This window comes from Bos indicus, chromosome 9 (genome assembly GCF_029378745.1).
Source record: "Bos indicus isolate NIAB-ARS_2022 breed Sahiwal x Tharparkar chromosome 9, NIAB-ARS_B.indTharparkar_mat_pri_1.0, whole genome shotgun sequence".
Taxonomy (NCBI): Eukaryota; Metazoa; Chordata; class Mammalia; order Artiodactyla; family Bovidae; genus Bos; species Bos indicus.
In genome coordinates, this window is record NC_091768.1 from 64,176,086 (window position 1) to 64,191,998 (window position 15,913).

General features: G+C 46.2%; 1 protein-coding gene across 1 annotated transcript in view; it reads right to left on the reverse strand.

Annotated features, from left to right (window-relative positions):
• Positions 1–308: 308 nt before the first annotated feature.
• NT5E (5'-nucleotidase ecto) overlaps positions 309–15,913 on the reverse strand; it is a 73,091-nt gene continuing 57,486 nt past the window's right edge. Inside the window, exons 4-9 of the mRNA XM_019967401.2 lie at positions 12,327–12,524; positions 11,454–11,608; positions 8,698–8,803; positions 7,495–7,644; positions 5,707–5,907; positions 309–2,275 (exon numbers count right to left, since the gene is read on the reverse strand). Coding sequence (XP_019822960.2) covers positions 2,112–2,275; positions 5,707–5,907; positions 7,495–7,644; positions 8,698–8,803; positions 11,454–11,608; positions 12,327–12,524 — 974 coding nt within the window. The 3' untranslated portion in view covers positions 309–2,111. The remainder of the gene's footprint in view (positions 2,276–5,706; positions 5,908–7,494; positions 7,645–8,697; positions 8,804–11,453; positions 11,609–12,326; positions 12,525–15,913) is intronic.

Consider the following 15,913-nt stretch of genomic DNA (forward strand, 5'->3'; position numbering starts at 1 on the left):
GGTCTTAGTTCCCTGACCAGGGGGAACCTGTACCCACCGCAGTGAAAGCATGGAGTCCTGACCACTGGACCACCAGGGAAGTCGCATTAGTCTTAAGTACCCTTTATCTCCTGTTCTTCTGTACCTAAAAATTGAATGTATTTTTCTTATTTTTAGGGGGGTGGGATATAGGGAGGGCTGTCAGATGGCAGGGGCCTTATAATCATGGGCAGTGATACCAGTGATGAGCTGTCAAAACAGTTTTCCTTCAGTCATATTGTCTTGGGTTGTAAGTATTTGCTTGAGAGAAGAAATAACTACCAAAGACAAAGAGTGTATCTTCAGTTTTATTGTTTGGAACCTAGAATTGAAAAGTATTTTTAGGTCATTTCTTAAACCACTGAACAATACAGGCACACAGATTTAGAAAACTTACAAAAATGTTCTTTAAAAATTTGTGTTTCAATAGGGTTTACCCTATTTTACTGGCCAGGCATAAAAAATGTAGCCCAAATGCAGTCCTGTTGACATTTTCCTCTTACAATCTTATTGGCATTCATTTATTGTCAATCTCTATAAGCATAGAACCTGGGGCATTAGTTTATTGCGTCAATCTTTATAAAGAGGTTATGACATTTAAAAGTACATTTGTATCAAGAGTACCTAATATTTGTAAACATTAAAAGCAAACATCCTCACTCTTCAGTCCTTTAGCTGTTGTCTGCTCACTCTTTTTTAAGGTGAGGCCTGCCATTTCTCGTTGAATCATGTATACAGTGATGAGCAGGCTCACATGGTCCCCACTACCCCTTTCAGCAAGTATTTGTACATAAATCATGTGTGGCATTAGTCTGGGTATTTCCTGAGCACCCACTCAGAGGGTGCTCCCACTCTCAGGCAGGAGTCCTTATGTGCGTGTTTGAGAATGACTGAGAGTGACTGTTCAAATATGGAGGCAGAGCTGACTTTAAACTTAGGTGGACCACTTGAAAAATCAACCTTGTCTTTCCTCTGGATTTTCCATAAGTGATGAAGGGGTGAAGTGTGTCTTGGGTTGTAAGTTGTTGTCTTGGGTGTGTGCCTAGAATAAGTACATCTTGCTAGGGAGACACAGGTGCAGGTTTAGAATTACACCTTCTCTAAGAAGGTTCTCTTCTTGTGACACCTTCCCATTAGGAAGAAGGAGGAAAGAAATGGAGAACTGATGGAATGTCATAAAATGCCATGTGTTAGGCACTCTGCTGCTACTACCTAGCAAATTTCTATGTAGCTAGAGTAAATGGGCTTTAGCTGTTTCTCTTCTCTAATGGAAGTTGTTCCTGGGCATCCCAGTCTTTGCTTCCCCTTCTCACTAGCCCCACGTGGCCTTTTGCAGCTCCTGGCCTTTCCCATTATCCGCTGCCCTTTGTGTCCCAACTCCTCAAAGGTGCATGGTGGTGAGGAAGAGAGCACCACTGTGTATTTAGTCCGTTAACTCCTTGTCACACACACTAGAGAGGAAAAACAGAGAGACCAGAAGTAAAGCAGAGACTTGTCCTCCATGAGTTTGGGGCTCCAGTAAATATCATCCTGAACAGTAACTGGATGAAAGAGTGTGGGACTGAGGTTAGAGGGCCTAGATGCAGGTCTGGGATCGTCACTTTTACCAAATGGCCTTAAGTCGGCTCTGAGCTTTAGTTTCCTCATCTTTCATACGGGAAGAAAACAACGCCTGTCTTCCCATGCACAAAAGTTATGGACATCAAATAAGAAAATGTGCTCAGAATTCCCTTGTAAATGATAAAGTTATGTAAACATAAGTTGTTTGGTGGATTAGAATGGATATAAAGGAGAAAAATGATGTGTATGGTTTAAAGGTGTTAATAAAGTTTTATTAAACTTTGCATATGTAAACTAAAGATGGCTGGCCTTCTCGTCAGAGGTCCCACTTTCATTTCTTTTCCTGTGTGTTCACTAAGTTGCTGATCCTGAGTGATGATGCCAGTGTCTTTACTTACAACCCTCTAAGCTCAGCTTCTAGGAGACTGCAAAGACGGTCTGCGCCATCGTAAAACCAGTTCCTAAAAAACCGACTTGAATCTCACTTGAGAAAAAAAAATACAGTTCCGTTTAATGGCAAGGAGAATTTTTGGCTATTGGTATAAAATAATGATCACTGCCAAAACTGAAAGAAATATTAAAGAAAAACTTCCACAGCAATGACTTCCTGCAGAAAACTGGATCCGACCTTCAACTGCTGGATAAAGCACTTTCATTTTTGAGATGTATCCAGAAACCACGTTGATATCTTGGTCACCTAGAAAAATACATGCATTATTTTAACTACAGAAAAAATAGTGATTCATTAATAATAATAAGGGGAAAGCCAGTGTATTTCTTTAAAGTCCTTTGTGATTATAAGAAGGAAGGTACTCCTTTCATAAGCGAGGCTAAAGTATCACAAAGGACAAGGACAGTGGTGATCGTAAGTGCAAAGAATCTGATTGCTTTTCATGTTTCAGATGAGAAATGTGCCCATTGTCTACTATTGGATAATTCAGGGGAATAGAGTCCTCTCAACTCTGAGATGACTTGATAAGAAGGGACTTCCTACCTAGGGACTTCCCTGACACTCAAGTGGTTAAGAATCTGCCTTCCACTGCAGGAGACATAGGTTTGATCCCTGGTCGGGGAACTAATATCCCACATGCTTCAAAGCAACTAGTAGCCCACACACCACCACTACTGAGCCTTCAGGTTCTGGAGCCTGTGTGCTACAGGTAGAGAGTCGGCCTGCCACAACTGAAACCTGAAGCAGCCAAATAAATATATAAACATTTGAAAAGGAAAAGGCTGTTGTCATTATTGCCTCTGAACCACTCCAGAGTCGGGGCACTAAGGAAGTGGGTTAAGATAATTAGTTGAGAAATAAATGTGACTTTTTTGTTTTTGGGGGATTTTTTTGGCTTGCCTGCTCAAGAATCATTTTCACATAATTGATAGTGAAATAATGGAGGCTTCATTTCCAAAAGAGAAGACAACTGACAAATACTAATTGCCTGTAACTACAGCAAACCCACAGTGACCCGACAGACTTTTATTTTAAAAGTACCACTTCAAATCATGTATCTGATAAGAGGTTAATATCCAAAATATATAAAGAATGCACACAACTCAATAGCCTACCCCCAAAAAAATCTGATTAAAAGATGGGCGAGGATCTGACAGATATTTTACCAAAGAAGAAATGCAGATGACCAAAAAGCATATGAAAAGATGCTCAATATCATGAATTATCAGAGAAATACAAATCAAAACCACAATGAGTTACCACCTCACACCTGTTAGAACAACTATGATCAAAACGACAAAAAAATGTCAGTGAGGATGTGGAGAAAAGGAACTCTTGTGCATTGTGTGCAAAAATGTAAATTGGTGCAGCTGCTATGAAAAATAGTAGGAGGCTCCTCAAGAAATTGAAAATAGAACTTCCAAATAATCCAACAGTTCCACTCCTGAGTATTTACCTAAGAAAATGAAAATACTAATTTGAAAAGATATGTGCACTTCTGTGCTCATTACAGCATTATTTACAATAGCCAAGTTAAGGAAGTATGTTAGTCACTCAATTGTGTCCAATTCTTTGTGACCCCATGGACTGTAGCCTGCCAGGCCCTTCTGTCCATGGAATTCCCCAGGCAAGAATAGTGGAGTGGGTTGTCTTTTCCTCCTCCAGGGGATCTTCCCAACCCCGGGATGGGACCCAAATCTCCAGCGTTGCAGGCAGATTCTTTACCATCTAAGCCATCAGGGAAGCATAAGGAAACAAATGTCCATTAACGGATGGATGAACAAAGATGTGTGTATATATATACAATGGAATACTCTTCAGCTATTAAAAATAAATGACCTTTTGCCATTTGCAACTACATGGATGGCCCTTGAGGACATTATGCTAAGTGAAATAATTCAGACAAAGACAAATACCATAAATTCAACAACAAAGCAAGCAAGCTTAGTTACAGAGAACACACTGATGGTTCCTAGAGGTGGAGGGAGTTGGGACTGGGTGAGGATGCAAATGGGTGAAGGGAGTCAAAAGTTAATACAAACTTCCAGTTATAAAATAAGTCCTGAGGCTGTAATGTATAGCATAGTGGATATAGTTATTAATGCTATTGCATATTTGAATGTTGATACAAGAATAGATCTTAGAAGTCCTCATTACAAGAAATTTTGTAATTATGTAAGGTGACATTAATTGGACTTAACGTGGTGATCATTTTGCAATACATACAAATATGAAATCATGTTTTATACCTGAAACTAATGTTATATTTCAATTATACCTCAATTAAAAAATGTATTACTATAGTACTTAAAAAGAACCCTTCTCTGCAGTGGTTCTCACCCCTGGGTATACATCAGAATCACTGCAAAGCCTTTTGCCCCAACCAAGTAAATCACACTCTCTTAAGTTGGGACCAAGTTGGTATTTAATTTAAAATACTCCCCAAGTGATTCTAATGTTTGATGAGGGCTGAGAACACTTACAGCCAAAGCTTTCCCAGCCTTCCATGCGAGATCTTTCTCTCTAGCACTCACTAGTCTGGGCTTGAGTGATACACAGCCATTAACTTTGTTTCATGCAGGACTCAAGAGGACACCTTCTAAGCCTGCCTTTCCATTTCCTATCATGGAATGGTTGGGAGTAGCTGGCGCCTTTCCTCCCAGGAAGGGCTGCCTCCTTGGCCCTGGCTCTGCCCTCCACCCTCTTTGGGATATGCAGCTACCGTGGCAGAACCCTCATGATAAGGCCGTAGAGACGGACGCAGAGAAGCTGTGCCTGTGTCTTGTAAACACATGAGGTTTAGCCCTGGAGAACAGGAAAGGGTCATGTACTGGCAGTGCACTCCATGCACAGGAAGTGGTTCTCAATTGAATTTTTGAAAATGAGGCTGGGGTATAATGACCCTCACTCACCTGGGGTCATCTTGGGGGTTCCTATGATGTCCTCCACCAACACATTGTGCTGAATGGAGCAGGCAGCATATCCCATTCATGCCTACCTGACCTTTTCACACCAAAAGCTTCTTCAAGAAAGTTGAAGTGATTCAGGGACTTCCCTGGTGGTGCAGTGGATAAGAATGTGCCTGCCAGTGCAGGAGACATGGGTTCAATCCCTGATCTGGGAAGATTCCACATACAGTGGAGCATCTAAGCCCTTGTGCCACAACTACTGAGCCTGTTTCAGAGCCTGTGCTCTGCAACAAGAAAAGCCACCACAGTGAGAAGCATGAGCACCGCAACCAAGAGTAGCCCCCTGCTAGCTGCAACTAAAAACAAACAAACAAAAAAAAGCCCGAGCAAACTAACCAAGACCCAGCATGCCCCAAAATAAATGTAAAAAAAAGTTGAGATGATTTAACATGGTTTCCCACATCCAACCTAAAAATGCAACGTTTATATTTCACAATTTAAATAGCTGCTTAGCTGCACTTTAAAAGTTTTAAAACACTTTTTATGTAAAAATACGTTTTCCCTGGGCATGGATGGATGGGTTGAGTGCTGGGGAGGGGCAAGACTCTACTACCCTAGGCTGTTTCCTAACAAAGTGGGAGGGAGCTGACAGTGTAGGGGCAGATCTGGTTTCTGGCTTTGCCCTCCTGGTGTCATCGTGTGCTGCTCCCCTCCTGGGATCTGTTCTGTTCCTTTGGGTTAGGGAGAGGAAGAGACACTTGAGCTTACCAGAGTCATGTTTTATCTTTTCATCTTTTATCATCCGGAATCCGTCTCCACCACTGACAAGGAAGCTTGGGAGGATCACCTTGTACACCTTATCCATTCTAAGAGGCTCATAACTGGGCACACGACACTGGGTGCAAAGAACCTCTAACTTGACCACCCTGTCCCCAGGGTTTCGGGAAATATCATACACCACGTGAATTCCTAGAAAAGAAAGGAGGCTGTAGGTTTTCACTGGATCCAAAGGAAAATTTTTGTTTTCTAAGAAAGATTTTGGCCCAAATCTGGAGTCATGGGGCTTCGGCTTAGTTTTCATTTAGTTTGAGTGAAACTTCAGCAAGAGAGCTGAAGTGACGTTGCAGCTACTGTATCTGGTTAAGTTTATCCTTGAGTCTTTCTGGGAGGCCTGAGAATGCCCGGGTGGGTAATCAGGGACTCTGCAGGGAGAAAACCACACCTTTTTTAAATTCATATCATGAATTAATCGGTCCAGCAACTTGGTTCAGTAGCTTTGGAAAATGAGGAACAGATGAGAGCTGACCAACAAATAGTTAATAATTTGGCCTGGGTGATTTCTGCGAAACATACAACTACCCAGCACAGTTCCTCTCTCTGTTCCCTCTGCTCTTTCCTGGAAAATGGAGAATATCTGGGCAACCCTACGGGCAGTGGGTGGGACTCCACCACCCTCTGCAGCCCCTTAGTCCCAGCAGTGGGGTGCTCTGGGACTTTCCAGAAGGGGGAAGACTTGAAAAGCAATCAGACCCCTCAAATGGGGTCTACCATCTAAAGTACAAACAGTGAGGTCAGACTTTGGTGTCACAGTAAATTAAGATTATTCATATTAATTTTAAGTTTAACTCATTGGACTGTTGACAAAAGCACTTTAGAAGTCCTTAACAATTTGGGAAGCATTTATTTTCCTTCCACTTTCATGGCAGTCCATAAGATAAGCAGGCACATTTTCTCACTGTTCTCTGAGAGGCTGAATGAAGACTTGCCCCAGGTCCCAGTGGAACTAGAACCAGGTTCCAATGTCTTGTCCTGGCTGCCCCTTGCAGAAATCATCTTTATTAATGGTGATTGGACATTGCATTCCCTTGAACCTCTGCATGCTTCCAGGCAATTACCAGGCAGTAGAAAAAGGTTTGGTTTGTTTTTGTTGTTGTTGTTGTTGTTTTACAAAGAATACTGAATGTTAAACAACTAAGGTTTTAATAGAAACTAGACCTCAAGGCTGGAGAAGGCAATGGCACCCCACTCCAGTACTCCTGCCTGGAAAATCCCATGGACGGAGGAGCCTGGTAGGCTGCAGCCCATGGGGTCGCTGAGGGTCGGACACGACTGAGCAACTTCACTTTCACTTTTCACTTTCATGCATTGGAGAAGGAAATGGCAACCCACTCCAGTGTTCTTGCCTGGAGAATCCCAGGGACGCGGGAGCCTGGTGGGCTGCTGTCTATGGGGTCACACAGAGTCGGACATGACTGAAGTGACTTAGCAGCAGCAGCAGACCTCAAGGCAGCTGACCTACTTAGACCCAGAGGGCTAGCTCCTGCAGAGAAGGTCGTCTGATGTCCAAATCAGACTTGGAAAATATTGCCCATTTTCAGGGCCTTGGGGCTTTGACCCCGACCTATTCTTAGTGGTCTGGGAGTCTACAGCCACTGAAAGACTGTGCATTGGTGTTGGGTGTGTGAAGCCCAAGCAAGCCTGGCCAGGAGGTCCTGGTGAGGTGGGGAGCTAAGCCAACCAGCAGGAAGCCTCCCCTCACCTTGGAAGGTGACTTACCTCCCACCTGCAGAAACTCGCCTGTGGCCTGGCCATAGCGGTGCACGCTGTGCTCGAAGGCCTTCTTCAGGGTGGAGCCTTTTAACTGGACCAGGTCAAAGGTGCCTCCAAAGGGCAACACAGCAGCCAGGTTCTCCCAGGTAATCGTGCCTGAGGGTAGTCACAGATGAGGCCAGAGGGAAAACGGCTTGCGAACAAGCCCAGTGTCCTTCAGGACCCGCAGAGGAGGTAAGGGAGACGGGGCCACGAGGAGACTATGAGGACAGCACAGCTGCGTCTGAGTGTTCCTGATGCTTGGGAAGACAGAGATCAGGAGGCCCCTGGCCGTGCCCTCCTCCACTGAGACTGTTTTGACAGTATATCAAGGAAGATGATTAGGGCATCTCTGGTGGGTCAGTGGTAAAGAATCTGCCTGCCAATGCAGGAGACATGAGAGGCCTGGATTTAATCACTGGGTCATGAAGATCCCCTGGATGAGGCCATGACAACCCCACTCCAGTATTCTTGCCTGGAGAATCCCATGGACAGAGGAGCCTGGTGGGCTACAAGTCCATAGGGTTGCACAGAGTTGGACTCGACTGAAGCAACTTAGCATGCACGTACGCAGGGAAGATGACAGGAGTGTCTCGAATATCTGTCTGGTTGGCTGGTTTTACCATGTGCTATAATCCAGGATATCTGTAAATGCACTAAAGGAAGTTGTCCAGCTGTTTTGTCCAGGGCTTGAAATTGGCAGTTTTGTCCTCCTCTTTCCAGATATCCAGGTGGAAGCTGTCACCATTTTGCATAAATCAGTCAATGATTCATGTGAGTCAGAAGTTCGATTTTTTTTTTTTTTTTAATTTTTGGCTGCACTGCGCAGCATGTGGGATCATAGTTCCCCGATCAGGGATCAAACCCGTGCCCCCTGCATTGGAGTTGCGGAGTCTTAACCACTGGACCACCAGGCAAGTCCTAAGTCAGAAGTTTAGGTAAAGCTTGGTTCCACTAAGGCTAACTGCTCCCTCTGTGTGCACATGTATCCGAGAATACAAGCACGTGTGTGTCCTTTGGGTGGGGCACTGACTTGAGTGGCAGCTAACCCAAGCTGAGGGGCCTGGCACTGTGGGTTGTGGCAGGCAGCACAGAGGAGCTAAGGCTGCCCGTGGCCAGGTTTGGGGAGCTGGTCAGACAGAGAGCTGAGGCCAGGGCCCAGGAGCATACCATTGTTCCGCTCGTCAATGGGCGACCGGATGCCACCTCCATTTAAAATGCACATGGACACATGGTTCCAGGACATCTCATCTGGGTGTCTCAGGTTGTTGTTAATCTGCAACAGCAGCAGGAATTTACGCTCATTATTCTGGGCCTTCTTTCTGAGGGTTCGTTCCCAGAAATGAAGCTGCTTTTCTTCTGCCCCTGTGTGCCCGGAGCTCTCTCAAGTATAACTTGTCAAAACTAGCTTTATGATCTGAGAAGCAACAATAAGATACTGTGACCAGTCCCAGGTCAGACTCTGAGCAGCCAGCAGCTCTGAAACCCTCTCCTAAGACCCTGCATCCCCAGAGCAGGGGCCCTGAGCAAAGCCCACCCCCCCAACCCCCAGCAAAGGCCGGGGGCCCCTGTGCAGAGTGGCTCGTGGGGCTGCTCCCCCAGGACAGGCTCACACTTGCTCCTGAGGGCAGAGTCCAGAACCCTTTCAGCTCTAGACCTTGGGCCACCAAGAATCCTGGCAGTCTGGTCTAGGTCCCCAGACAGTTCCTAAGCTGGCAATTTTGGAGACACAGAGAGAGACAGCCCCTAAGATGGAGTTCCAGTCTTTTCTTTTACATAATATGTGTTTAGTGACAAGAAATAAAATGAATACATTCTCATTTGAAAAAATAGGATGGTGGAGGAGGTGAGGGAGACACGGGGTTGCGGCCAGGAGGACAGCACCGAGGCAGTGTTCCTGACATGGGGGGAGGAGGGACTCCTTGTGCGGTGAGCACTGCTAGAGCCTGGGGTGTTTCCTTGCACACCTGCCTCCACACAGTCACACTCTGGCTTCTCTACAGCTACTTGTCTCATGGATTGCATGGTGCTTAGGAGCCAGTGCTGGTCCTGCCTTGGGAAGTGTGAGTGTTGTCATTTACTTGGCAGGCTTTTTTTTAAAATTATTTTTAATTGAAGGATAATTGCTTTACAATATTGTGTTGGTTTCTGCCATACAATAACATGGATCAGTACTTGGCAGACTTCTACTGAGTGTGGCTTCATCCTAGATACCAGGCACAGAGCTGAGCACAAAGGTCCCCTGGGTTCCCCTGGGCGTGGTGAGTTTGACCCTGAGACCTCAGTTCGGCATGGCCCCTGGGGGGCTGCCCACAGATAGGTGAACAGAGGGGTGCTTTGGGTGTGAGATCTCACTCACCATGGGACTTACTATTCTCATGATAACTACATGTCATCGTTCTCTGCTTGTGAAGGCTGTTCCCACAAGGCCAGGTTCTCAGGGCCAAGAGGAGACAGATCAGGGAAATGCAGTCTGGCTTTGTTAGGCCCAAGCAAAAGTGTTTTATTTACTATGTCCACATCTTCAGAGAAGCAGAGTTTGTGGAGTCAGGTCATCTTACAAAAGGAAAGCCATATCCAAAATTCAGACACTTAAGATGAGCACCTCGAAATAAAGGCTTCATTCTTGTCCAGCAATAAAGAGGTTAAATAGTCTTGTTTAGGCTTCAGAGACAAAGCAGAGCAGACCTCTGACCTTGCTTCTAACCTGCCTGGACATAGCCCTGACTGCTGCTGTGAGTGTCAGCCATGCCTGCTGTGAGGGTTGGCTGAGAGCCACCATAGATAGATAGAGGGAGGATCTTTGAATTTGCTGAGCCATCTGGCCAACCAGGACCAACAACATTCCAAGATTTGCAGAACAAAGCAAACAGCATTGTAAAAAAGGTTGTTGTTCCGATGCTCAGTCCTGTCTGACTCTTTGCAACCCCATGGACTGCAGCATGCCTGGCTTCCCCTTCCTTTGCTATCTCTTGGAGTTTGCTCAAACTCATGTCCACTGAGTCGATGATGTCATCCAACCATCTCATCATCTGCAGCTCCCTTCTCCTCCTGCCTTCAATCTTTCCCAGAATCAGGGTCTTTTCCAAGACCTACGTAATCTACATGACAAAGATTAACACAATACCAGAGCTGCAGTTTTGCTTGCAGACTGATGATGATGGTTTGTGGCCTGGGAATTGTGAGCGGGAACCCCAGACTGCAACCTTTGAAGTCTCATCCACAGAGCAGACATGCTGCCTTGAACCTTTTCCCAGTTGGAACTCCAGATGTGCTGTGTCGTGGGACTTCCCAGCACTGTTGTGCTATGTCATGGGACTTCCCAGCACTGTCTGTTAGTCAAAGCCCAATTTGGTGATGTATCCTCTGCTGTTCCTATTTCTCTTTTCTTTTAGTGTTAGTGTATTGAAAGTAAGCTAGATAATTCTCTGATAAATATTTGTATTATTTATTTGTATATAACGAGTGGCTTGTTTTGTTAACAAACCTCTTGAACCTGAGATAAAAGCGAAAACTTTCTACAAAACAGGGGTGGTCCATTGGTATGGTTCAGGCACCTTCCCAGGGTACTCAGTGCGAATCCACACTAAGCTTATATCTGGGCATTAATTTTTAAAAAACATTTGTATTGGAGTACAGTTGCTTATAATGTTTTGTTAGTTTCTGCTGTATAGCAGAGTGAATCAGCTGTATGTTACATGTATATCCTCCCCTTTTTGGATTTCCTTCCCATGTAGGTCACCACAGAGCACTGAGTAGAGTTCCCTGTGCTATGCAGCAGGTCCTCATTGGTTACCTATTTGGGCATTAATCTTTAAACGTCTTCATTCTGTATCAGGCGGTCCGTCCTCACATCCTCCCTTCCTTCTTCCATCTCTCCTCCACCCTCCCTAGGCGTGGGCCCTGCTCTCCCGGGAACCACTCACCATAGCATCACAAATCAGATTGCCCATGTTGCATTCTCGAAAGCGGCAGGACTGAGCAGTGCCATCCAGATAGACAATTGTTTTCCCCAATTCCTGGGTTGAATAGTTATCTAATTTTACCCGCCATTTGTTAATGTCTGCTTTTATGTTTGGATCTAGAAGAAAACAAACAAATCAGCCTGCAGTTAAAGCAGATCTCACACTGGCTTAAACGTGAGAGAAAGACATCATTCAGCTAACCTGGCGTGAGTCTACAGTTCTTCACCATATTTGTGTACATTTTGGTTTTTGACCAGGAAATTTCCTTAGGCACATCTGTTCTATTTCCTGGAAATAAGGCCCTGCTTGGATCTTAAAATGCCAAGTGAACCAAAATCAACTCATCACATCTGACTACCTGCTGGCCCATTGGGGATAGCATCTGTGGTGCAGATGTGGGCAATGATTAGGCTTATACTTGGGCAGGTAAAGGGATGAGAGGGCCTGCTATGGGGTCCTGGCCCCTCCCTCTGGCTGTCAGAAGCTCTGACTCTCCAGGACCCCTGATCACCAGTCTTTCCCTATCTGAACCCAGGTCTCCCCCAGCTCTCCTCTAGGACGTGAGCTGAGAGCAGTTCTCCTGTGCCAGGGTAGAGCTGTAAAAGCACAACAAGCAGTGACACAGTGTCTGGTGCTGAGAGGGCTTAGAGAAGCCCTGGCTTCTGAAATTTGGGTGTGTTTTAAATCTCCTTATCCAAGAAGACAGTAGGGTAAACTCAAGGAAGAAACTCAGTTCTTCAGAAACATTGTCCTGAAACGTTAACAAAGCAAATAAAACACAATCCAGCCATCTAATTTTGCAATTGGTGGATCACTGCCCTGAATTTCACATACCTTCTGGGATGCTGCTGTTGAGAAGAATGGGATTTCCATGTGAAGTGACAACATTTCCTTTTTCATCAAACTCAACCTTCAAATAGCCTAGGTATTTGCCAAAAGCATAGGCCTGGACCACAGGAACCTTCCGTCCATCATCAGAAGTGACTATGAATGGGTACTGCCCTGCTGGCACCTCTTTGGAAGGTGGATTGCCTGCAATGAAAGATCCAGAGCTGATCAAGTCAGGCCTTGTTCACAGCTGGCTGTGGGCCTGCAGGCCGCCGGCCAGGTGACTGCAAATTCTGAACCAATGATTCCCCAGCTGCTGCTCTACGCAGCTGGTCTTTCAGAGCCTGGCTTGGGCATCTGCCCCGGTTTCCAAATGCCCTTTTGGCACATGAATCCTCCCATTCTCAACCCAGCAGACATTTGCTAAGCTCTTCCTAAGTCCAGGGCACCGTGCCTGGTGCTGGGGGCACACAAAGATACGACACTGCTAAACTCTCCTGTCTCCGTCCTGACCCGGCTCCACTCTCACCAACCAGGTGGCGTAGCCAAGTCACTTCACTTCCCTGAGCTTCAGTTTTCCCACCTGTCGGTTGTTCAGTTGCTCAGTCTTGTCTGACTCTTTGCAACCCTATGGACTGTAGCCCACCAGGCTCCTCTGTCCATGGAATTCTCTAGGCAAGAATACTGGAGTGAGTAGCCTCACTCCAGATCAAACCTACAACTCCTGTGTCTCCTACATTGCAGGCAGTCTCTATCCACTGACCCATCAGGGAAGCCCTTTCCCACCTGTACAATGGGCAAAATAATTCCTGGGGCTGTTGTGAGGATGAAACATCTAATCTCCCTTGCATAATGTCTAGGACACAGTAGAAACTCGTTACATGTGTATTTCTTTCCCTTATGAGAGGATGGCAACCTCTTGGAAACTCTAGATGTACATTGGGAACTTAGACTCTTTAATGGAGATGACAAGAAATTAACATGGTAAATCAACTGTACTTTAATTAAACAAAAAGAGAAATGACAAAGGGCCATCCCTAGGTTTTGTTGCTGAGTTCTGTGTCCCCTTGGTGCCCTGTGGAATGGCCACACTCATGCCAGGAGCTGACCAGTGCACACACCACCCGCCCCAGCCAGACCACAGACCAGCTAAGTTCTGCTGAATTGTCTCCAAGGGGAGCCCTGGGAGAACCTGAGTGCCGCTTATCAGCCAGACGCTGAGACCCACCCCAGCATTGCCTTCTAGACACGGGCCTGTGGGAGGGTGGGAGCCGGGGCAGTGGGACCCTGAGCCCTGGTCTCTGATCACCTCACCTGACATGTTCCAATTCTATAGCTGCAACCTCCTGTGGGCACCCTGCACTTCCTATCTCACCTCCACAGGGACCAGGACCTCATTTGGGCTGTCCTGAGTCAGAGACAACGAAACAGACACCCTTGACCTGCCACTGTTTCTATCACCTCCCTCCACACACCCACCACCAGCGCTTCCTATTAGATGTTCACAGAGGGCCTGGGCAACTTCAGCTCGTGTTGGCTGCTCACTGGACCAGTTAGGAGAGTCAGCCAGGAGCCAGTCCTGGACCAGATCTAGTTTAGCCCTCCAGGCACCCCACAAGGCAGCTCCTATTATTGCCCCCACTGTACAGACTGTACACCCTGTGTACCGGGCGTCATAGGCCTTGTGCCCAAGGTTATGCAGCTGGTCTGTGAAGGAGGGGGTTGCAAACAGGATTGTGAGGCACTGGAGCTTCTGTTCTCTCTACCTCCCAACACGGCCGATGATGTGCTGTTTTCAGAAGCCTGTAAGAGTTAGTTTCCAAAGGCCACTGTCCAAAGCAAGTGCAAGCCTGGGGCTGTGCCCTTGTGCTCCAAGCTGTGTCTGGGCTTCCCTCTTCACTGAAGACAAGCTGGGGTGAATGTTTTATGAAAAACCCAGTCCTGCTTTTGCTCTTGTCCTCAGTAATCACAGAGCAGACGTGCTGCAAATACCAACATTCCAAAAGCAGGAACAAGCTGTTGCCCGTATTAACTTCCCATTTTCTTGCTTCCCATGGAAAAAGAAAAAAGCCTTGGAACTTTATTTTCACAAAAGCACCTGACTAGAGATCCAGAGCAGGCCATGTCCCATCTCCATTTGCACGGATCACGACAGATGGTGGCTAGGACTGTTGTAGATGGTTGGAGGCATTGCAGAATAGCAAGGAAGGTTAATGCTCACACCATCCTCAATCGGTTCTGTGGTGGTCCTTTTTTGGACAAGCTTGGAGCCTGCTTTTTACTTCAGAGGAAGGGGGTATAGCAGCCCTCCCCCACCCCCTCAGCTGGAGAAGGTTCCTCCTTTGAGCTCAGAGAACCTTGGCAAGGTGCAGTTTCCATTATGTCCACGAGGTGGCGCAGAACACCCCATCCAGTAGGCAAAGGCCCTAAGTCTGTTTCAGAAAGGAATCTAGCAGATTCCTGGAAACCCAAGAAGGGCAAGCCTGACTGTTTTGGTCTCTATTTTTCTGCCTTCCATATATATATCTGAATTTAAACAGAATGTAAAAATTTGGAATCTAACTATTCGGTCAGATGTCTTATCAGATCAGCTTGCTCTTTAGAAATAGGAGCCACCAACCCCCAGCTCCTGCAGGACAGGGACCTTTTCCAGTTCTTGAAAGGCCTTGATGTGCCTTTTGTTAGAACAAATGGTGTGTCATCTTCATCCCAGATGGACCTAATTAGGAACAAGGAGGACGCTTCCCATGCAGCTGAGGCAACAACCAGTCTAGTTTGGCTCAGGGCAGCCTTCTCCACAACTCTGCTTCCCCTCCACTCATCAACCCCAGAAAACCGCTGGCAGAGAAATGTAATCCAGGGAAACCGTTCACAGTTCCCACAGCCCTCTATTCAGCCAAAGATGCTCAGGCGCCAAATATTCTCTCCACACACGGAACCACACGTCTTTAGATCCAAGCTTGTTTTCTTGGCGGGGGAGAAATGATTTACCAGAACTCTATTTCAGCCATTTGGCAAACAAATAATCTTGGGAGCAAGCCTGAGGAGGAAGGAGGTGTGGGCTGACATTTTCTCCTGGTCACCGGGCATTGCCCAGCACAGCGAGGGAGCAGCCTCTCAGGACGTGGGGGTTCCCAGTGCTGGCCTTGACAAGTGCCTGTCTGGTGGCCCAGTGGATGGATCATGTGGTCACAGAGATGCCAGGGAGCAGACCTTCAACATAGTTTTCACTTGGCTGAATGAATTGCTTATTTTTAAAATATTTATTGAATTTGTTATGATACTGCTTCTGTTTTATGTTTTGGTTTTTTGGCCATTAGGCATGTGGACTCTTAGCTCCCTGACCAGGGATCGAACCTGCACTCCCTATATTAGAAAGTGAAGTCTTATCACTGGACCTCCAGGGAAGTCCTGGCTGAATGAACTGTAGAATGTTTGAGGCGGTCCATGTGATGATTTTAATGTATAATGGGACTGGTCTAAGAATTTCCAAAGTGAAAGTGAAAGTCGCTCAGTCATGTTCGACTCTTTGTGGCCCCATGGACTATACAGTCCATAGAAGTCTCCAGGCCAAAATACTAGAGTGGATAATC